This window comes from Chiloscyllium punctatum, chromosome 4 (genome assembly GCF_047496795.1).
Source record: "Chiloscyllium punctatum isolate Juve2018m chromosome 4, sChiPun1.3, whole genome shotgun sequence".
Taxonomy (NCBI): domain Eukaryota; kingdom Metazoa; phylum Chordata; class Chondrichthyes; order Orectolobiformes; family Hemiscylliidae; genus Chiloscyllium; species Chiloscyllium punctatum.
This window is the reverse complement of record NC_092742.1, coordinates 34548782-34572083: the sequence shown is the minus strand read 5'-3', so window position 1 is coordinate 34572083 and position 23302 is coordinate 34548782. Positions and strand designations below refer to the sequence as shown.

Here is a 23302-nt window from a genome sequence, read left to right as displayed (position 1 = left end):
CTGGGGTGATTTAGCTGAAACATCAGTTCATGAAGGCACTTAACTGACTGGAAGCTGAAAGCATGTTTCCACTTGAGAGAGAATCTATAACTAGGGGTCATAGATCAAACATAAAGGGTGTCCATTTAAAACAAAGATGAGGAATTTTTTTTCTCTCTCAGTATTGAGGGTCTTTGGAATTCCCATCTCAAAAGGCAGTGGAAGCAGCTTCTTTCTATCTTTAAAGAAGTGGTAGATTCTTGATTGCTAAAGGGATGGAAGATTGTTGTGGATATGCAGGAGTGTAGAGTTTGAGAAAATCAGATTGCCATGACCTTATTGAGTGGCAGAGCAGGCTTAAAGGACCGAACCTTGTTCCTTGTTTGTATGTCCATATGTAAACCCATGACATCCAACAGATGAATGAGAACTTGGCCATTTGAAAATTCCCTTCAAGCCATACATGACCCTTAGAACTTTAATTGCCATTCTATTATTGATTCTGAATCAAAATATTAGAACTTCCTAACATCGCTGTGGGTATACCTACACCACGTGGTTTGTGACAGTTAAACATGACAACTCACTAACACTTGCTTGGTTGCGTATAGAGAATGTGAAATCAGTGTTGGCCTACCAAGTATCTCTCAATGTGGTGAAAAGAATTACAAACAAAAGTCCCTTGCTGTAGCTTTCCTACAGATCTGGGAATGGGCTCAATATTGAATACCATAGCTGCATCTATTTTAGGTTTGATGTTTACTGAGATTTTTTTGATGGCAGACAATCATCTTTATTTTGAATTGGTGATACTCAGATTGGAAAACCTGGTTAATTTATTTTCTTGCTTGCCCCTGGAACACTAAAGTCAGCGAATTTAACGCAGGTTAGCAGGCGAACGTGGGATCTTCTTGATTGAATGTCTGGCCCTATTCTTCTTGCTCACAGATGCTCTAGTTTTTTGCAACTGAACTAGCAACAATATCTGATTGAAGTTTGTGCTCTGTGTGGCTCAGCTATTCACTGACTGAACAAGCCTTTCCAGTGCCAGCTTACTGTTGATTTGAAAAATAGGTAGGCAGTGTTTTGTGTACACAAACATATTTGGTACTTTAACCTGTTCTCGAAAAGTGTCTCATTGAGGTTGATGTTTGTCTGTTGCTAGCCTATCTGTGACTCGACATTGCAGAAATCATGTCATTGACAGCGGGATTGAAGAATGACTTTGAGAGGCTGCTGTTGCGGTTCCAACAGACTGAAAGTGTGCGCTATGAGGAATTCTCTGCAATCTGGAGGGACATGAAGTTTTCCACCATCTTTTAGTAAGAACCATTTTCTTTTGTTAGACAGTTATCCCCTCTATGCATTGGCTGCTTCTGCTAGGCTGCATTTCTAAAGGTGTTGGTTCTCCTTCAATATCTTATCAATTATATTTGTCCATGTGTGAGCTGACATGGTGACTATTGCATCTATTTGGCCACAAAGTGCACCACACCTGAACCTGATCTAGTTCCCACTCAGGTCATGCATGTACCCAGGCTGAATTTAGTGCTGGTTAGATCAGTGGCCCTCCAGTTACCATTAGTTAATTCTGCATAAACCAGTGATTAAACCCAGTGTGAAATGCTCAGTCACAAATATGCCGCATAATTACCTCGAACAGAAATGGCTGCAGAAACGCAGCAGGTCTGGCAGCATCTGTGGAGAGAAAACAAAGATAATGATTTGGGACCAGTGATCCACATTCTGAAGAGTGGTCAGTAGACCAGCAACATCGACTGTTTTCTCTCCGCAGATGTTGCCAAACCTGCTGAGTTTCTCCAATAATTTATGTTTTTGTTTCAGATTTCCAACATCTGTGGTTCTTGTTTTAATTTTGTATTTACAAAATGGGTCTTCAGAGCAAATCTTATCACCAACTGTAATAAGCAAATTCAAGTTATCAGCTTCTCAAAAATTAGGTAGCTGTCCATTTAAAAAATTATACTTGTGTAATTATGAGTTAAAAGTTCAAAACCTCACTTGGTTATTTGGTGTGATTTTTACTATATAGGTATTCATCTGGGTAGCTTAAAATATTTCAAACATGAGAAGGTATAGTAATTATGGGCACAGACCAGTTTGTTAAGTTACTGCATGAGGAAACCAGAGGTTGAATATTCAAATTTCTTCATAAATTAATTCTCTGAATCTAATGATTTAGTCTAGCAACAAAGTGACCATGTCTTTATTGTATAAATCCAACTGGTTCACTCATTCTTAAGGAAAGGAAACCTACCACATCTGGACTGGCTGTTGTCTCCTGCAATGCATTGGAATGAGTGGCATTAACAATATTCAAGCCAGTAGACCATAAATTGAGATATGTAAGCATAGCAGGCTAATCTGTGATCAATCCTTTTCCATTCTTCCCCACCTAAACACTCTAGCATTTATTGAGCTTGATTCCATCACAGACACAAACCTTATTAGCCAGGGATTCTCAACGTTTTTGCTTCTGAGGATTCCATCCATTATGTAATAAAATTGCTCTGAACCTCTGTCACAAAGTGTAAGTATTCCTTCTCTTTAAAAATCAACTGTGCGACTAAATTTTTGTATCGTTTTTGCTTTACTTATTGTGAAACATTTTATTGATGTTGAACAACAATTCCTTTGAGATGTGGAGGTTTCACATTAAATTAATCTTGATTCTACTCATTGATCTGAGTAAACTGTGGCTGAGGTTGGTAGGGTGAAGATGAGAATGTGTTATTGAAATTGATAGGTTGGCATAGAGGTTGCGAGATTTATTATGAAGTTAAGCCTGTCCCTGAAGTTGAATTCTGATCCAGTTAGACTGTTGTTGACTTTGATTAAGCTATCATAGAGTTTGGCAAGCACTGAGATTGGTAGTTTAACTGCTTCAGTATAATTCTATAAGGAAGGTTGCCAAAGTGTCACTGACCTGATAAGAATACTGATCGTGTTGATGACTGCACCATCTCTCACTTGTTTCTTGTTAACTAGCAAGCTGAATGGAGTATCCCTTCTGAAACTTAACCATGTCTCTTTGCTAACATGTTAGACCATTGACCATATATGGTGGTTTCCATGGTAGTCCTTGATATCATTCAGTGATGCTTGTTTGGGAATTGATTTTTGCCAGATACCTCTCAGACCCTGAGTTGAGAAGCTTGTTGTATAACACAAGATGTTGTAATGTTTGTATGCTGCAGCATTGTAAACGAAATTACAAGTATTAGTGAAGCACCATTTTCCAGTAATAGTAACTTGCATTTATATAGACCCTTTTAATATAGTTGAACCTGCCAAGAGAATTTAGGGGAATGGTTACTTTTAAAATTCAACCTAGATTTGAGCATTGCTGGCAAGACCGTTATCTTTTGCCCAATGCTAAACAAGCGCAAACTGAGCCTTCTATAGTGCTATTCAGACACATTAAAGAACTTGGTCAATGTGCTAGGTTTTAAAGCACATCTTAAGAAAAGAGAGATGGAAAGTCTTAGGGAGGACGAGGGAAGTCAGGGATGGCATAAAAGCAGATGAAAAAGCATGCAATTTGGTGAAGTGGAATGTCAGAGGATTGGGAAGTCTTCTGAAAACCAGCAGGGAACAACAGAAAAAGACAATAAGAGGAAGAAGATTAAATATGAGAGTAAGCTAGCTAGTAATAAAAAATAGTATTAAATTCTTTCTTTATTAGATGTGGAAAAGGGAAGAGAGGCTTATGGACATTGGAGCACTGGAGAAGCAGTAATGGGAATCAAGAAATGACATTATTCTATCAAGACCAGTGAAGATTTTATAAGTTTAACTCAAATCACTTCTTATTCTTTTAAGTTTCAGCAGATATAAGCCAGATGTGTTCAACCTTTCCTCATTAGACATTAGTCTAATATACTTCTGAACTGTTTCTAATATATTTATATCCTTCCTTAAATAAAGTGACCAGTACTGTGCACAGTATTCCTCATGTCATCTGACCTTTGTCCTTTAAAACTGAATCGTAACTTTATAACTGAATGCAATTGCTCTTGCAATAAATTATAATATTCTATTAACTTTCCTGATTACAATGATTTGGATGTGAGCATAAGAGGTACAGTTGGTAAGTTTGCAGATGACACCAAAATTGGAGGAGTAGTGGACAGCGAAGAAGGTTACCTCAGATTACAACAGGATCTGGACCAGATGGGCCAATGAGCTGAGAAGTGGCAGATGGAGTTTAATTCAGATAAATGCAAGGTGCTGCATTTTGGGAAAGGAAATCTTAGCAGGATGCATACACTTAATGGTAAGGTCCTAGAGAGTATTGCTGAACTAAGAGACCTTGGAGTGCAGGTTCATAGCTCCTTGAAAGTGGAGTCGCAGGTAGATAGGATAGTGAAGAAGGCATTTGGTATGCTTTCCTTTATTGGTCAGAGTAATGAGTACAGCGTTGGGAGGTCAGAGTTGTGGCTGTAGAGGACATTGGTTAGGCCACTTTTGGAATATTGCGTGCAATTCTGGTCTCCTTCCTATCGGAAAGATGTTGTGAAACTTGAAAGGGTTCAGAAAAGACTTACAAGGATGTTGCAAGGGTTGGAGGATTTGAGCAATAGGGAGAGGCTGAACAAGCTGGGGCTGTTTTCCCTGGAGCATCGGAGGTTGAGGGGTGACCTTAGAAATGTTTACAAAATCATGAGGAGCATGACAAGATAAATAGTCAAAGTCTTTTCCCTGGGGTCGGGGATTCCAGGACTAGAGGGCTTAGAGTGAGATGGGAAAGATATAAAAAAGACCTAAAGGGCAACTTTTTCACACAGAGTGTATGGAATGAGCTGCCAGAGGAAGTGTGGAGGCTGGTACAATTGCAACATTTAAAAGGCATTTGGATGGGTCTATGAATAGGAAGGGTTTGGAGAGATATGGGCCGGGTGCTGGCAGGTGGGACGAGATTGGGTTGGGATATCTGGTCGGCATGGATGGGTTGGACCGAAGGGTCTGTTTCCATGCTGTACATCTCTATGACACAATGACTATGACTTGCTTTACCGATGTAGTAAACCTCTATGATACCCAGCTCCCTCTGTATCCCGGTACTTGGATATCTTTTACCTTTTAAGTAACATGCTTCTTCTCATTCTTCCTGCCAAAACAGGCAATTTTACATCTTTCGACATTATACACCATTTGCCATTCTTTATATATTCTGTATATCTTTTTGTTGCCTTGCTTTATTTTCTTCACAACTTATTTTGCTGATAACGCAAAGATTGATAACAAATTTAGTCTCTTAATCTAAGTAATTTATATAAATTGCGAGTGGTTGAGGTTCCAGCACCGATTCTTGTGGCTACAAGATGAACTTGTTACATCTTGCCAAAGATGCAGAATGTAGGAGAAAGTGAGGATAGCAGATGCTGGAGATCAGAGTTGGAGAATTTGGTGCTGGAAAAGCACAGCTGGTCAGGCAGTATCCAAGGAGCAGGAGAATCGATGTTTCGAGCAGAAGCTCCTGGCGAAGACCTTATGCTCAAAACATCGATTCTCCTGCTCTTTGGATGCGGCCTGACTGGCTGTGCTTTTCCAGCACCACACTCTTTGACAAAGATGTAAACATGTCTATTGTCAGCTTCCTGTTACATCCAATCCTTTATGCTTACTAATATGCTAACTACTACAACATGAGCTTTTTTTCTGCTATAACCTTCGATGCACTTTATCAATTTATATTGTCTTTTCAAGTTTTTCCTATCAATATGAATATAAATGTCAAAGTTACTCTACCACCATTCCTGTGTAGCATCTTGAGTTGATTTGCTGGATTAAAGGTGTTGTATGAAAGCAAGTTAACGTTTTTAAATTCCACAATTTTTTTCTCACTCTGTTTTTTGTGTTGGTGGCTGGTTTAAATTAAAACAGACAGAAATTTCTCTTGCAATACAGTAGAACTTTTAAGATTGTAGCATTTCAATAGTTAATCAAAGCCAAAACTCCATTTCCTCAGATTAAGTTAAAAAAATCCAGCAGCAGCAGCAACAGCAGTAGCAGGAATGTGGGTTATGAATGAATTTAAACCACAACATCCTGTGTCCCTCTGCTCTTTTGGTATACAGACTGGTGCATGTATATCACTTGCTTACCATGGGTTTCAAAATGTTGACATAACTGCATTTGTTCTTTTCCAGTGGAAAAATGGGTAAAAATGATGGCAGGAAGTTCACCAGAGAAGCATTAATCTTGGCAAGTCAGTACTTCTTCCCCCCATATAGTTTTCAGATCCGGTTTGGGGGCTTGTACCTTCTTTATGGACTTTATTATACCCAGCTTTGTCAGCCAAAAGAAAAGGTAAGCACAGGATCGTAATATTTTTGACTCATTTCTTCTTCAGCCTGTGTTTATTCCAATATTGTAACTGTTGCTGAAGACTTGGACTGTTATGTTCTCTGGCTATTAAATGTACTTCAGATTATTTTCACTTGTTGGTGGAATCAAAAACTAGGAGCTAGAAAATGGTCAGAAATACATCCAATATGAAAAACAGAGAAAATAACTTTACTCAGGGTATCAGCCATTGCTCAGATAATAGCATCTCACAAGGCTCTGGGTTCTTTTCCCACTCCAGTGTGTGAGGATAAAATGTAAGACTGATATTTCTGTGTAATTTTCCATAGGTGTGGAATTTCTGCTATATGATACAATTTCAACTTTTAGATCATGGAATTCCCCTTGTGCATTTTAGTCATAACCTCTGCCTGGTCTTTGGGAGCCACCACCTGGCTGCTTTTCTCTTTAATTCCTTGACCATTCTGACTGATTCCCTGCAGGTGTCAAAGCCATGCTCCCAGTAGCTACTGTTCTTGAGTAGCCTGCAGAGGGCCCTCCTGAGCTGGCCCAACTTCTTGTGGAGTCAGCACCACTGGTGCAGGATTGATGGGAGGATCAACTTGCTCAATCCAAGCTTCAGGCTCCAGCCCCAGCCCCTGGACAGAGTTTCATTCCAGCTGACTGTCTCAACTGTGGGCTGTGACTTGGCCTGCTCGGGATCCCAATGTTATCCAAACAATCAGTGGTGGGATTTCTTCACTCTTTGGCATGCCTGGTTCTAAGCTCCAGATCCTTGTCTCTATTTGCTGGGGAGCCCTGATCCAAGCTGACTAGTGCTGGTCAAAGATGAACCACAACCACCCACTGACAGTGGAATAAAGTGGAGCAGCAGCTAGAGGAGGGTGGGAAGGTGCTGCTGGAGTAGCTGCAATTCTGGAGGAGTATGAGTGGAGGAAAACCTGGGGAGGGGTGTTGTGGAACAGGACAGAGGCCTGGAATTTGGGCTCGGTTAGACATTTCTCTCCCACATCAATGCTTTATAAAGCTTTAGGATTTGCATCTAAATTATAAAATATTTTTCTTTCATCCCTTTTTCCCATTGTCATTATCAATACATTCCCACTCCATCTTTCTCTTTCTCTTTCACCCTCCCACTGGAATCTGGGATTTAAAAAACAATCTGGTTTAATTGTGGCCATGTAACTACTGTCATTTGATGTAAGGACTAATTTAGTTCACTAATGTGCTTTATGGAAGGAAATATGGCATTCTTACCAGTCCATCCCACTGTTTCCAGCCTGTACTAATGTGGTTGACTCATAGCTGTCCTCTGGGCACTTAGGATAATAAATGCTGGCCCATCATGGTCTACACCACATAATATCCAGTAGTTACAAAATGGGCTATTTTGTTTGATGTGAGATTTTCTTTGTTTTTAAAGACTGGTTGAAATCTGATAGGAGTACTTGAAGTGAATGGGACAGGTGTATTTGAGAAAGCTCGATAAACATAGAGGAGAAATAAATTGAAGGGAATGTTGATGAGATTAGATAAATAATACAGACAGGAAACTTGGGTAGAGCACAGACACCAAAATGGACACAAATGGCCTAATTCTGTGCTGTAATTCCATGACATTCACCTGTTCCTTTTTATTTTTGCTGCACAAAATCCAGTTTAATTGCTTTTTGTCTGCTTGCTGTCAATCCAACCATAAGTCTACACGCAGAGACAAATCTGCAAGTAAGGAAACTGCAAAGGGATATTGAAAGGTTAAGTGAGTGGGAAAAGATCTAGCAAAGGCAGTGTACAATGGGAAATGTGAAATTGTCCATTTTGGCAGGAGGAACTAAAAGGAATTATTACCTAAGTGGTAAAAGATTTCAAAGTGCTGGGATGCAGAGGGACATGAATTGCAAAAGGTTAGCATGCAGCTCCAGCAAGAAATTAGGAAAGCCAGTAGAATGTTATTTATTATAAGAGAATTGAATGAAAAAGTAGAGAGGTTTTAGTTGTACCGAGAGATCACATCGGGAGTTCTCTTAATGGAAGTATATTGTCTTTTTACTTAAGGAAAGATGTAAATCAATTGGAAAAATATCAGAGAAGAAGCATTGGACTCATAACAGTAATTGGAGGGATTGTCTTGAGGAAAGATTGGACAGGCTAGATTTACAGCTGCTGGAATTTAGAAGAGTAAGATGTGACTCATTTGAAACATTAAGATCCTGAGGAGTCTAGACAGTGTGGAAATGGAAAGGATGTTTCATCTTACTGAAAAAAAACTAGGGGTCACTGGTTTATAAGTAGAGGCTGGCCTATTGAGTCAGTTGAGAGTTTATTATTTCTGGAAGAGGTTTGCACGTCTTTAGATCCTTGCCCTTTGCCTGAGCAAAGGTGACCATCACATTAAACTTGCCACCAGTCCTCTCTCTGTCTCTGTCTTTCTCTCTCTCTCTGTATGCAATGGAGTCTCCAGGTAATTTTCCCCTTTACAGTGCTTTGTGTTATGATTAAAGATCACATTAAATGCTTTGCATGATGTTTATTTAACTGACAGTTATGTTTATATTATCTACAGATACGGATGGCACTGAAAGATTGGGATGAGGTGCTAAGTTGCCAAGAAGAAATGGTGAAAGCAGAACATTTTGATGCTGTCTATGTTCTGAAAAAACTCTTACATGACAAAGCCTTCCATTTCACAGCAATGCCAATATTAGTAAGTATTGCTTGTTGAGTTGAGATTCCGTTGGAACTTCAGTGCAATGTGTGAACCTTTAAACTAATGGATAAAGTATCTTTCTCTATTTTAATGGAGGCACCAGCTCACTTTAGGTTGATCTGTTAATTCAGATAGTGTGAAGAGATGTTTGATAGGGAAGTGTTTATCATCTGGTGTTATTTTCAGGTTGCTGAAGATTTTTGTATTGACTGCGTTTTATGTACATCATGATGGATGGGCAGTTGCCTGTCACAAAGAGGTCATTGCCAATTGTAATGACAGTGATTATACAGACTGTGTGGAATTAAAGCATCAGAAGCTTCTCAGGTATCTTTGCTAAACAAGGCAGCCACTATGTCCAGTGATGGGAAAATAATTGAAGCAATGTGCTGCCTTTGCATTACAGCTCACTGGAGTAGGGTACACTTTGAGGACTGATTGCAAAGAGTTATTCCTCTATGGAGCTGACGAGGGACTAATTTAAAAGTCAAGTGCTGCACCTAATGCGCAGATAACCACAGATGAAGGATCAGACCAGACAATTGGCACTCTGCAATGCCTCAGTTCCTAGCCCAAAACACTTTTTCCATTTCACAGTTATTTGTCAATGGTAATATAGATGCAGGTCCATGTTTCTGTTCTGTATGTGCATGGGTACTGACATCACCATGCACCAGCTCATGACGACATTGATCCATAATGGCAGTACAAGTCATGTCACAACTGACTGATATGATGTAGGTGGAAGGGGTGGGGACAACACTCCCTCTAAGCTGCAAGGCTGCAGCCCCTCCAAGGTTTCACATTGGTGATCAGCATCGGAATGCCATTTGTGGCATTGACCTCCAATTCCAGACGTTGCTGCTGTGCTTTCACCTCGTTCAGCTGGTTAAAAAATTAAAGGTGGGGCTACATGTGCATGGACTCCAGTGGCCCTTTTTTTTGTGTGCTGGGAACAGATACTCCACTTTGTACAGGTCGACGACCCTTAATCCGAAATTCGAAAAGCTCTAAAGTCTGAAGGTTTTTTTTTGTGGAGTTTTTTTCTCATTAACAAGGTTGTTCGGTGTGCAAACAGTTAACCCAAATCCACACCCACTCGATGTGTGTCACTCAGATGTGATGTGTGGGGGCGGGGCTCAGCACTGGCAGGCCTTAATTCTGTTTCGGGGCCTGTTTTACTCATGTAAGTCTATACTTTGGAAAAATTTTTAAAAATTAACATCAACCTGACACTTATTCTGAAATTCGAAAACATCTGAGTTCTGAAAACCAGCTGGTCCTGAGCATTTTGGATAAAGGATTGTGCACCTGTAATAATTTTTCACTTGTTTCTTTCTCAAAATATGCAATAAGTTTGTCATCTGCAAATATTAAAATAATATATTTCCTTTTAATGAAAGATACCACTTGACTTCTGAAAACTCACTTTAATTTTTTCAGCTGGCTTACAATAAGAAGAGGAGAAAAATTCCCAGTAATACTATTAACGATAACCTCCGGGAGAGATCTAACCTGGTGTCTGAACTCATTTCCGTCGATGTTTTGGAGGTAAGATGTTTTGGAGAGTAACTTGGGTCTAAAAATGTTTGAGTCTGAAATCTGAGTATCACTGGAGTAAAAGACTGCTCTTTTGCTGTATTCATGATCACATGCAGTTGGCTGAGGCTAAGGGATTAGTGGTGCTGGAAGAGCACAGCAGTTCAGGCAGCATCCAAGTAGCTTCGAAATCGACGTTTCGGGCAAAAGCCCTTCATCAGGAGTAAAGGCAGTGAGCCTGATGCATGGAGAGATCTCCACGCTTCAGGCTCACTGCCTTTATTCCTGATGAAGGGCTTTTGCCCGAAACATCGATTTCGAAGCTACTTGGATGCTGCCTGACCTGCTGTGTTCTTCCAGCACCACTAATCCAGAATCTGGTTTCTAGCATCTGCAGTCATTGTTTTTACCTGAGGCTAAGGGAGTCGCAACCTCATACTTTCCTCCAAGAAGAATAATAGACTGACGCAAGGGATTTTAAATAATTTTTCTTAATTCATGTATTTTAAAGGAACTTATGAATATCCATGATCATTATCAAACAATGAAGCGTATGATCTCTGCAAACAAAACCCAGCTGGACAAGGCATTAAGTTTAATTCGAAGTGACTTTGTTTCTGACTTAAAGAACATAACGCTGGAATTCCAACAGTGGCAAGAGAAAAAGGTAACATTTGTTTTGTAATGTGAAGTAATATTTGTAATTCAGTCTAATGATTTTTAAAATTTGATTTAAGATCGAGAACATATTGCTTCTTTTGCCTAAATTCTTCTCTCTGCTGACAATTTGAACATTAGTCATGCAGAAATTATGATATGATTTGTCTGGGACTTTAGAAACAATTCTGAGATTTTGGTACGCAGGTAAGTTTAAAAAATGGAATAATCTTTTTATCTTTTTTACCTCAACCCTATTTTGTATCAACCTACTGTGATGGATTGCATTGTGACCATTCTGTCAGGGTCTTTGTGGGGCAGCTGATCCGGTCCGATAAAAATGTCATTGCTATGAGTTTGTGTGAAGGCTTATTGATGCAACGTTCGCTGAGCCATATACTCCGTGAAAAGTCCAGGTTTAATTGTTAATGCTTGATGAGTAAATTAATCCTTTCTGGCATTCTAATGAGGTGCTCAGTTGGCCTTCCTATCTATGTGATCGTGTAGAGAAAAAAAATGAGATGCTCTCTGCTGTCAGATGCATCTGTGGAAATGTTGATAGAAGGGAAGATAAGATCACACTTGGTTGCTGAGTTGTTTTGTCTATGTCTGAATAACCTGCTGGTATTAACGAGGCTGACACGTAAAGAATGACCATTTAAGTACAGTTAATAGAGGGCTGCAGCAATTGCTGAAGTATCCTCTATGAGATTTGCCTTCAGAGAGGGATTATACATCAGAGAGGGTTTGCTGAATGTTAAAAGTTGGTTCTAACACACCATATAGTCCTTCGATAAAGACCCAGTTGGAACAGACCATGTAAAGTAGCAGGAAAGTTAGATTCTTTCTCTTTGCCACAGCTGTTATACGTTAGGTTCTAGCATTGAAAGTAGTTCTGCAATATATATTGGGTTGTTGAATTTTCACGGTTTAAAGAGGCAATATTGGATATGTTAGGCTTGCTCAGTTGTGAGCTTTTGATTTGGGACAGCCTTAAGTTAGTACAAAATGAAATGAATGCCTATTTATACAGTGGGGGCAAATAATTGAAAGCCAAATGCATAATGAGATTGATAATTTATTTGAAAGTAGTCTCTACTGAATCTGGTATGCAGTTGCTTTTCAGTAACAATATTACTGATGAATTCTTTTTATCATTGCATGGATATGTTGCCAAAAGATTGCATAAAATGTGGTATTTAAACTAATGCAGTTATGTCAAGTGCCTTTTGACTGAAGCACTGCAAACTGATCTTGATGCTGCCATTAGTGTCTATATGTTGACAGCAAAATGAACAACATTTTGATGTCGTACAGTCATACAGATGGAAACTAACCCTTTGGTTCAAATCATCCACACTGACCAGACATCCCAATCTGACCTAGTCCCATTTGGCCCATATCCCTCTAAACCCTTCCTTTTCATATATATTCATGCAGATAGCTTTTAAATGTTGTACTTGTATCTGCCTCCACCACTTCAACTGGCAGCGCATCATACATGCATCACCCTCTGCATGAAAAAGTTGCCGCATGGGCCTGTTTTAAATCCTTTCGCTTTCACCTTAAACCTATGCCCTCTATACCCCCACCCAGGGAAAAAAACCTTAGCTATTCACCCTATCCATGCTCCTCATGGTTTTATAAACCTGTATAAGGTCGTCCGTCAGCCTCTGATGCTCGTGGGAAAATAGTCCCAGCCTGTTCAGCCTTTCCCTCTAGTTCAAACCCTCCAGTTACAGTAACATCCTTGTAGGTGTTTTGTGCAATCTCTCAAATTTAACAACATCCTTCCTATAGAAAGGCAACCAGAATTGTATGCTGTATTCTAACATGGCCTCACCAATGTCCTGTACAACTGCAACATTATGTCCCAACTCCTATTTGTGTGTGTCTGTTTGTTGTCACATTTTATTATTGTTTTTGAGTAATAGGTAATTAAAAATCACTCAGCAAACCTTGGAAATGACTCTCCATTTTTTATTTGGTTAACTTAATTTCTGAATGTAGCTATCATGCTTCAAATTATAAAAAGAAAAAACAGTTGTTGCAACTGACCACGAGGGAACAAAGAAAAGGGGGAGCAGTAACTGTTCCTCACCTCATACTGAGCAGATGAAAAATTAATAAGTTCCCTCTTGTTTTGTAGTGAGGTACTGGCAGCTATTTTGAATCAATTAGATTTTTAACTCTGGTGTGTTAAAGGCCAGAACCTACTTTTAAACATTGTTGACTCAATCAGAAAGGTTTCACATTGTTAATGCCTATTAAAATTATATTACTAGAGCATCATTTGTTGTGCTGTGTAGTTTTATCTACTGCTTTGTTGTAGAATTGAGTGGCAACGTTCCAACATAAGTAAAGCAAAGTCAGTTAAAATATGCAGTTGCCATATCAAATTTACTCATCCTGTATTTTGGATCTGTTTTCTGCTTCATTGTACCCTCCGCTGAGTGTCTTACCTTACACGTCAGTATTCATATAAGTTGATGTAAAGCCAAATGTGGAACTGGCAAGTGAGTTCTGACATTTGGAGCATTGGAATGTCTATAGTCTGATGATCTGATAAAATATAAACCGGTGACAGGATCTCTAAATTCTGAGTTCAGAATATTAAATGCTGTGTCCATGTTTGCTTCAGTGCTGGTTAGCCTTTCTTTAACCTGGGAAGAAGACATTCATTGTGGTTGGATGTATCCTATCTGATCTTGGTGTCATATTTTTGGTGTCAATTCAGTTGTTTAAGCTTTAGCATTTCTGGTGATTAAGGAAACAAATAACACCATTCTTTTATCTCAAATTTTACAGAACTCAAGCTTGACTGACCAACCAGATATCTCTGGATCCGATGGTGATGAATCTAATTGTCAAAAGGTTAGAGGAGTATCATTAAAATTTGACCTTGGTGCTGGAGGGGAAATTTCTGAGTGCACTGTTGTGATTTGGAATCAATGTCACCAGTTAATCTGATACTGTAGTGCATTGAGTTTTGGCATTGGTTGCCTTTATTCTCTCTATATCACTGTCAGTAGAAATGACATGGGGTCATGAATTAATCATGAACCTTTGCTATTTTGCATTTGTGTTGGTCCATTGTGTAAACTTGTCCACACTTGGATATTATGAACAAAATACTTTTTAGTGCATACAAAAATTACAACATTTTTGATTAACAGCTTGCCACTAGATAAGAGTTATATTTGATTCTTCTAGTACTGTTACTGTTAATCCATTGACACACTGATTTGTATTGGATCTTATTCAGGAGCTAAGTCTGCACCTCGTTTATAAACTTTCCAGTCTACTTGTTGAGTTTTGTCTTTTCAAAAATGTTGAAATCAGATCTTTGATCATTTGAAACTGAATTCTGTCTTTACTAAAAACAGCAAGGTACAATTATTCGTGCACTTGATAAATTTTGTAGCATGTCCTTTTTTTTTGTGTTTCACTCACAGGATGTGGTTGTCGGTGTTTGGGTCGGTATATATTGACCCATCAGTAGTTCTACTTAAGGGGGTGGTGATGAGCTGCCTTCCTGAACTGCTGCATTCTGTTTGGTGTAGATACACTCAAAAGACTGCTGGGGAGGGAATTCCAGGATTTTGAACAGAAACACTGAAGGTGATAAATGTCCAAGTCAGGGTGGCGAATGACTTGCAAGGTTGCCCATGTATCTGCTGTCTTATGTTTTGCCCCGGTGGAGCCCAAACTGAGTGTCAATGCTCATATCATTGCTGAGCTTGTGCTGCATAATGGCACTGTTGACTACATGTTCCAGCACTTTAAAAATTATTTTCTGAAATTAATTTCTCACAAGACCCTCAAAGACCTCAGAGAAAATAGGGTAAGCTACAAAAATACCAATTCCTGAGAGGTCTTAGAGGCACATCCTTTAAAAAGTACCTGCGTGAGCACCTGGCATGTCATTAACATTCAAGACTGTGGGGCAAGCGCTGGTAATTAGGACTCAGTTAAAGGTCAGGTGTTTCTCAGTGCAGACTTGGTGAGCCAAAGAGCCTCTTCTGCACTGTGTGTGTGTGATGACACACCTATCATCCTTCTCATCCAGTCAGTTGTTTATTTGTCCCCCATTGCTCAGGACTAGATGTGGCAGAACTACAGAGCTCCAATCTGCTCCATTGGTTGTGGAATTGCTTAGCTTTGTCAATCATTTGGAATTTACGCTGTATGGCATGCGAGTAATGCTGTGTTGTAGTTTTACCAGGTTAGCACCTCATTTTGATATATGCCTGGTGATGCTCCTGGCATACCCTCTTGCACACTCCATTGGATTCTTATCCAGTTTTTGATGATGAACTACTTAAAATTATTTCTAGTTAAGTTCAAAATTAGCAAGATGAAAGCTTTTAGTATTTCCACAGGCGCTGTAATCCTTAAGGAGAAAGTGGGGATTGCAGATGCTGGAGATCAGAGTCAAAAAGTGTGGTACTGGATAAGCACAGCCAGGCAGGCAGCATCCGAGGAGCAGGAGAGCTCTTCATCAGGATGAATACCTTCTGCTCAAAACGTTGACTCTCCTGCTCCTCAGATGCTTCGAAACTCCTCAGATGCTGCCTGACCGACTATGCTTTTCCAGCACCACACTTTTTGACTCTAACCCTTAATACTTACTGCAAAGATTGAGCATCATAAAAGAGTGTCACAAAAGGCCACTGTTATGAGGTCAATCACAAGAAATATCAGCAGAATTAACTTTCTAACTGCTTCATAAATGCAACAAGTCCACATCCTTATGGAAGAGATCAGTTGGAGTGTTGAAGAGTTCACTTAGTTTTGATGCATTGGTTTCATTAAGTTGTCTTAAATTCTATTCTTTGCTATTGACTTCAATGGTCCCTCTGGCCAGTGTCTGCCAGTTCATGATTTTGGTGTTCTGTATGATCTCCTCACTCCATATCTGTTCACATCACAAAGACTTCCTATTTCCATCCACAATATTGCTTGCTGGTGCTGAAACTTGCATCAATATTTTTGCTGTTGTTCCTTCTAGTTCTGGCTATTACAGTGCTGTTCTGGCCACCTGCTGGAGAGCCTCTTGTCTTCTCCACTTTATAAATAAGGTCTTCACTCTGCTGCACATACCCCATCTCCCATTGAGGTCCATTCACCTGTCACTTTTGGAGATTTTCAAACCTCATTTTTAGGATTGCAGTATGATCAAGGATATCACTCCAGGCTGACATGGTAAAGAATCAAAGATTAATTTTAGCGTTGATTGAAGGGAAAGAGAAAGAGCAAGGTAGTGAAATTATTAAATGTATCTAATTTTTATTACTTATGCAGTTGGTGACTGTGGAGATTTTATAAGGATTAGGTGATCATTTTTAACACTTGATAAATATAAAAGCAAAAAAATTATTTCAATTTGTAGCTGTGGAAAGCTGTGCAAAACTCATAAGTCATTAGTACAATTTTGCCTTCAGCTTGCAAAATTTATTCTGTTTTTCCTGTTCTCAACCCAAGAGCCATTAGATTCACAAGAGAGAAAAAGTTGTTTCCAGGCTACAAATGCTGTATATTTGTTTCTCTCGAATTTGTGGTTCATTTATATTGCGAATGCCTCTTAAGTGATACTGCCATATTTACTGAGACCTGAAAAAAATTGATAATTTTATATAGGGTCGATTGACCACCTGGTAATAGTCAGAACTCCCACATAGCTGGAGTTGCTTATATGTGTGTAGTACAAAAAGCTGCTGTACCAGCACTGGAAGCTGGGAAAAGCTCTTGCAGGTTAGTCCCCACCTGAGGTGTCCCTGTCTTGATAGTCCACAATGGAAACTGTAAACAATCTTTAGAGCCAACTCTGTCACCTTGTTCATGCGGACTTGCTGTTAGTTATTAGCTAAATATAAACATCCATTACAGAATGTTAGTTCGAATCAAGTGAAAAGTTTAATCTTTTAAGTAGAGGCTAAGTTGAATTCATTAAAGGTATACACCTTCCTTATTCTTTCCTCTCTTCAATATATAATTGTTGTGAAGTATTCTAAACTGGTATTTTTATACTGCTAACCAAGTATCCAATGTTGTCAGTACATGCTTTTTGAAGGCAGTGTCATAGCATAGCGTTGCCCAGTATGTTAACTACATATGGTTAAAATGAGCAGTAACACTATCGTTGACCACGAGATCCCTTACTTGTAATCGCAAGGCATTTGCATCAATGAGTAATTTTATGCATTTGCCAGCAAAAATAATACAGTGAAAATCAAGTGCACAAGTGTTTTCTTTGATTGAGTGCTTGGCTCCTAAATGATGATATCTGTTTAACATGAAGTACATGTTTTATGTCAGTGTATTTAAGGTGTTGCTTGTGAAAACTTTGTCACTATAGCTACACCTGCAATTATGCAGCAGTTTCCATTGGCCAGCATTACAACAGAAGGCACTGAGTTGCTGCATCAATCTTCTCTTTTAATATCTGCTTCTTCTCATGAACAAAATGCTGCTGTCACACTGTTACATCACGTCATGGTTGATTGAAGATGCTTACGTTAGCATACACTGATAACATTTTGAGAAGAAAGTCCAGGTATAATAATACTTGTAATTAGGGCAGTGGCTTGATTTGTATCTAAAACCAATTTTGGCCTTCTGAAATCAGTGGAAAAATACATCAGTGCATTGAGTCCCATACTCCCAAACTACCTACAGTTGATCCAAAGCTGAGGTACAATGTTATTAACTAAATGTTTGAGGTTATTACAATACATTTTTAATGTCAAATCAAATGCATAATGGAAAAATTGGTTAAAACTAAGCAAAGAAATCATTTATTTAGCAATGCTTCGTTCTACTTTGTATTCTTTAAGTAAGCAAAGTAATGCTGAAACTGATTAAAGTGGGTGTTTGTTCTTCTTAGGGCTCCAGTCGTGCACAGACCCTGGCAAAGATAAAGTCAAAATCATACAATTCCACAGTGAAGGTTTGTATGCCAAATACTCGTTTTTGTTAAAATACCTAGTTATTGCTTATCCCTGATGAATGATAAGGAATGATTGCAAAAATTAATGTTTGTTACCCCAAGATGGAGAACTGATCTCATAATCGCATTGTGCATTTTAAAAATTTTTTCCCCATATAAAGTCAGAAGTGGTGGTGTTTGGTGATGACTACACCATGTTCAGCAGCATTTAAAACTCTTTAACTGCTGAAACAGTCCATGTGCAAAGATCTGGACAATTACCTTTCCTGATTGCTTGCTGTACCTGCATAACGTTCTGTGCAGGATCGCTCAATCTCAGAGCTTTGCAACCATCGCCATTTCGACACTATGCTTTTTTATTCTTTCTGACAAAATGGACAGTTTCACACTTTTCTAAATTATAGTCAATTTGCAAGCTCTTTGCCCACTCATCTAACCTATCTATATCCCTTTTGTAGGCCTCTTATATCCTCTTCACAACTCATTTACCACCTATCTTTATGAAAGCAGCAAATGTATCTACCATCCCTTCGGTCTCTTCATTCAAATTGTTTATGTAAATTGGAAAAGGTTAGGCTCTGGCACCGAGCCCTGTAGCATGGCACTGTTGAGACCCTTCCAGCCTGAGAGAGATCCACTTATTCCTACTCTCTGCTTCCTGCTAGCTCTGATGCTGTGAGCATTTCTTTTTCACAGTAGACTTCGATATAGCACCATTGGTGTTCCTGTGGAGCCTGGAGTAACAGGACTGCTTTCCTAATCTAGAGATACCTGCTGTAACATTGCAGATTAAATGCAATCAAGTTCGGTCCATGAATTGCAAAATTCTAAGACAGTGTTGACTCTTGACCTCCTTTCTTTTTCAATATTGATTTATTTATTTGTCATTTGTATCTTGTTACAAAATACAGTGAAAATTGTTTTTAGTGTTGACGATCTCCAACGTCATCTTAAATCACAGAAAAATAAATCAAAACACTAAATATGAAGGCAGAAAAATAAAAAAATAAATAAAATATCCAACTTTACAGTCCTTCTTGTTAAAGTACCATTGTAGGCCATGGGCCTGGTGGCCAGGCACGAGTTCTCTTCACCACACTGCTGTTGCTGCTGGAATGAAAGTTGTCATTCTTAGGTGCCGTCTCCCTTCCACCAATGCCTTTGTCACTGAGTCCTCGCTGGACTTTGTCATGCAGATTCCGCTTGGTACTGTACCAGCCCAAATCTAACTCCACCGCTGTCATGAGTCTGCTTTGGGCCTACCTCACTGATGCAGCTGCTGCTGGGTCTTGTACTGGGCTCAAACTCGCCTCTGCCACCTCCATGAATCTGTACTGGATGCAGATGTTATTAGGAACCCAAACTCACCTCCGCCACTTCCATGAATCTGCACTGGATGTGTAGATATTATTAGGGTGCCAAACTCACCTGTGCCACCTCCATGAATCTGCACTGGAAGTAGATGTTGCAAGGAACCCAAACTCACCTCCATGAATCTGCATTGGATGCAGATTTTACAAGGAACCCAGACTCGTCTCCACCACCTCTATGAATCTGCACTGAATGTGTAGATATTATTAGGAACCCAAACCCATCTCCACCACCACGAGTCTGCACTGCTGGGCTGACTCGAGTCCACTGTGCAGATAGAGCAGTCAAGCCCGGAGTGCAGAAGCCCTACTGCACTGCCACCTTATTGGAATTTCTCAACCTCAATCTCAAACTCCATTATCTCAATCTTCATCTGTATCAATGTATCCTAGTCAGTTACTAACTACCTTTTTGTAGGATTGGTCCAACAATCCCATTGACTAGCCTGGGGTAAATCACTTCAAAGGTTTCTATTCCTCTTGTTTATGTGTACTTGCTCAGGCTTTAATTTCTTGACACTCATCCTTTTGCATTGTTGTGACTATAAAACAATGGCAGAATTTTGTTGGTTTCTGACAGTGAAGAAACATATTAGTTCTGCAGCTAAAATCCAATACGGACAACATTAACAAGGACAGTATGGGACTTGATTGGAGGCTAGCACCACTTGCTGTCCCATTAGTTTGGCTGTGGAGGATCCTGGAATTCCAACGTTGGGCGAAGACCCCAGTAATCTCAGACCTCAGTAAGTCAGGGATATTGGGCAAGATGTGGAGCATTCCCACACATAAAGGTTACCAAAGATAGGACCCTCTTTCATTCCAGTCTTTTAAAAAACTATTATTTTTACAAATGAGCTATGCAGTCTAGCTTTCCTGTCTATGCCATTTCAGTTATTTCATGGACAGCAACATATTGGGTCAAGAAGTTTTTAGAATAATGAGAGGTATAGCTTGATCTGGTGGTAGTTATCTTTTCCCTAAGATGGGGGATTTCAAGACTGAGGCCAGATTTTTAAGGGGAGAGGAAAGAGATTTAGGAAGAAACTTAAGAGGCATATCTTTTACACAGAGGGTGGTTTGTGTGTGGAATGAGCTTCCTGAGGAACTGGTGGGTGTGGGAACAATTACAACATTTAATAGACATTTGGATAGATACATGAATAGGAAAGTTTTGGAGGGATATGGGCCCCGGAGCAGGCAGGTGGGACTAGTTTAGTTTTGGATTATGTTCAGCATGGACTGGTTGGACCGAAGGCTCTGTTTTCATGCTGTGTGACTCTAATTGAGCTTTTATGATCTTAGTTGATCCTTCATTATTTTTTGAAACATGACAGGCATGTTGCTGATTTTTATCACCTGTCGAGGCCTCCTCTTATGGAGAAACCCAAGTCATTGAGAAGGTGATGGGCTGGTCACCCACTCTATTTGTGCCTCTTTTCAGCTGCTGAAAATATGCCTAAAAGGGGCATGTTAAATTCAGCCCAATAATTTGATGTTGAAATTATTTATTAAATGTAACAATCATTAATTTTTTTTTCAAAATATTGTTATTTCACATGAAGGCATCTAGATCCAGAAGGCATCGACAAGTGAAAGTGGAGTCTTCAGAATCTGGGTCTGACTGGGCACAAGTGAAGAGTTCCGAAAGAAATCGGAATTCCTCAGTTAAAAAGCACAGCAGAGAGAAAGGTAATGTTTGGAGCTTGTGTTAAGAACATTGATTCTTGTCGAGATCATCTTCGGTGTTCCTCTGGGTCGCAGTGGATGCTTTTGCTAGATCGACCCTTGAGAAACTATCCTTTGATATGCTTTTACAAAAAGATGAAACCTCAGTCTTATTACAATCCCTATAGTATGGAAGCAGGCTATTCGGCCCATCAAATCTACTGAAGGGCATCCCACCCAGACTCAGCTCCCTACCCTTATCCCTGTAACCTCACATTTACAGTAGCAAACCCACGGTGCCTGCACCTCCCTGAACACTGTGGGGCAATCTAGCTGGTCAATCCCACCTAACCTGCACATCTTTTGGATTGTGGGAGGAAACCGGACCATCTGGAGGAAACCAACGCAGATGTGGGAGAATGTGCAAGTTCCACACAGACAGTTACACAAAAAGGAATTGAACCTGGGTGCTTGGTGCTGTGAGGCAGCAGTGCTAACCACTTCACCCTAAAATGTATGCATCCATTTGCTGATTACATGAATGTGGTAAGTTTGACTAACATTAGAAAAATTACAGAGACAAAATGCTGCAAATGTTAGAACTTGGAATAATAGTTTGTTAACCTAAAACAGTAACTCTTTTGTACTTCACAGATACTGTCTGACCATTTGAATATTTTCATTATTTTCTGTTTTTACATCTGAAAATTATTTCTTAATATTAGGAATAGATGCAATGCCTATTTTAAAAAGGTCCTCCTTAGTATAATAATTAAAGGGGTAAGGGATAGTTAATATTTGTTTTATACATGAAAATTCTTGAATACTTGAAAGCAAAACAAATAAATACTGTTTGCAGCAGGACTGTTGTATATCCTAAAGGATCATGGGATAAATGTAACCATTTTAACACTTTTTAAAAAATAATTCACTGAGATATCGAACCTTTGCTTATTATTCAAAATTATTCAGAAAATCGCAGCACTCAAAGGCAATTCTGATAGAGCTCAGCACTGATCACTGCTATAAAATTATGACCTGCCCAGTAAACATTACTTTTAGACTTTTGCTACAGATAGTGGTGACTAAGCTTTCCAGATTCTGGAATTGATTGGAACATCCTGTGTTCCAATAATGCAGTGTGATTCTGGAAAGCCAGCATTAGTGTTGCATTGACTTTAGTTGGCTAGACTCTAGCTGCAGCATGGCTTCAAAGCTTTATTTAATACTGATCCCTGTAGGTTCTCCTGGGGTAGAAAAGACAAGTGACTCTGTTAGGCGTTAGCCTGTGCTTTGTTGTACAACTGGAAGTTACTTTTCTCGGGTTATCAGTAGTTTGGATCTCTATGTGTCAGCCTTCCCTGACACACAAAAATCCCATGGGATAGTATTCTGAGACTGAGAAATAAATACAGTATTCTCATACCATTGTCAACAAGCTATTCAGATAAGATCAAAGGAGATGAGGAAAGGCATAGATCTTCTTCATTTTCCAGGTTTAGTTGAGCTTGAATGAGCCCAAAAATCATACGAATCATAGTCACCCTTTACATGAAGAAATTATTTCTAAAGCCTATTTCTTCAGTTTAAAAAAAGACCTAAGAGAAGTCACATTAAGGAAATTATTTGTTTGCACTACTTCTTGCTTGACTGGATTCGGTGACGTGCATTTGCAGCATCTGTGTTAAGACAGATCTTAATACGGCGCACCCTATGCAACGTATTCTATCTCTATTTCCACTACATTGATCATGTTTAACCAGCAAATACAGTTATCAAATAATGTTTATAATTTCAGTGTATACAGGCTTAAAAGTAGCAGCTTAGATCTTGGTCTGTGGAATCTGGCCTGGGAGATTGTGATGGGAAATTACCCATTCCCAACTCCCCAACAACCCAGAGCATGTGCTACTGGTCACACAGACAGAAGGAATGGATAAACCCCCTCACTCCGTGTTCCCAATCCTAAGGGCCCAGTTTCAACTGCAACCACCCACTCCTGGTGGTCCTGGGAACCCAAAACTATCTGCAAGAGGGTCAGCAGCAGCAGAACCTGAACAATGTCATATTTCCTGAAAAGAAGGGGGGATAAGTATGTGGGTG

The 23302-nt window shown here is 39.4% G+C and overlaps 1 protein-coding gene across 2 annotated transcripts in view; it reads left to right on the top strand.

Annotated features, from left to right (window-relative positions):
• LOC140476176 (snRNA-activating protein complex subunit 1-like) overlaps window positions 1-23302 on the top strand; it is a 36787-nt gene that overhangs the window by 4111 nt on the left and 9374 nt on the right. The window contains exons 2-10 of one of the 2 annotated variants that reach the window (XM_072568353.1): window positions 928-1053; window positions 1145-1301; window positions 6153-6312; window positions 8873-9013; window positions 10460-10567; window positions 11067-11222; window positions 14021-14086; window positions 18099-18161; window positions 21097-21223. In XM_072568353.1, the coding sequence (XP_072424454.1) occupies window positions 1174-1301; window positions 6153-6312; window positions 8873-9013; window positions 10460-10567; window positions 11067-11222; window positions 14021-14086; window positions 18099-18161; window positions 21097-21223 (949 nt within the window). In that variant the 5' untranslated portion in view covers window positions 928-1053; window positions 1145-1173. The remainder of the gene's footprint in view (window positions 1-927; window positions 1054-1144; window positions 1302-6152; window positions 6313-8872; window positions 9014-10459; window positions 10568-11066; window positions 11223-14020; window positions 14087-18098; window positions 18162-21096; window positions 21224-23302) is intronic. The other variant, XM_072568352.1, reaches the window with a different exon arrangement.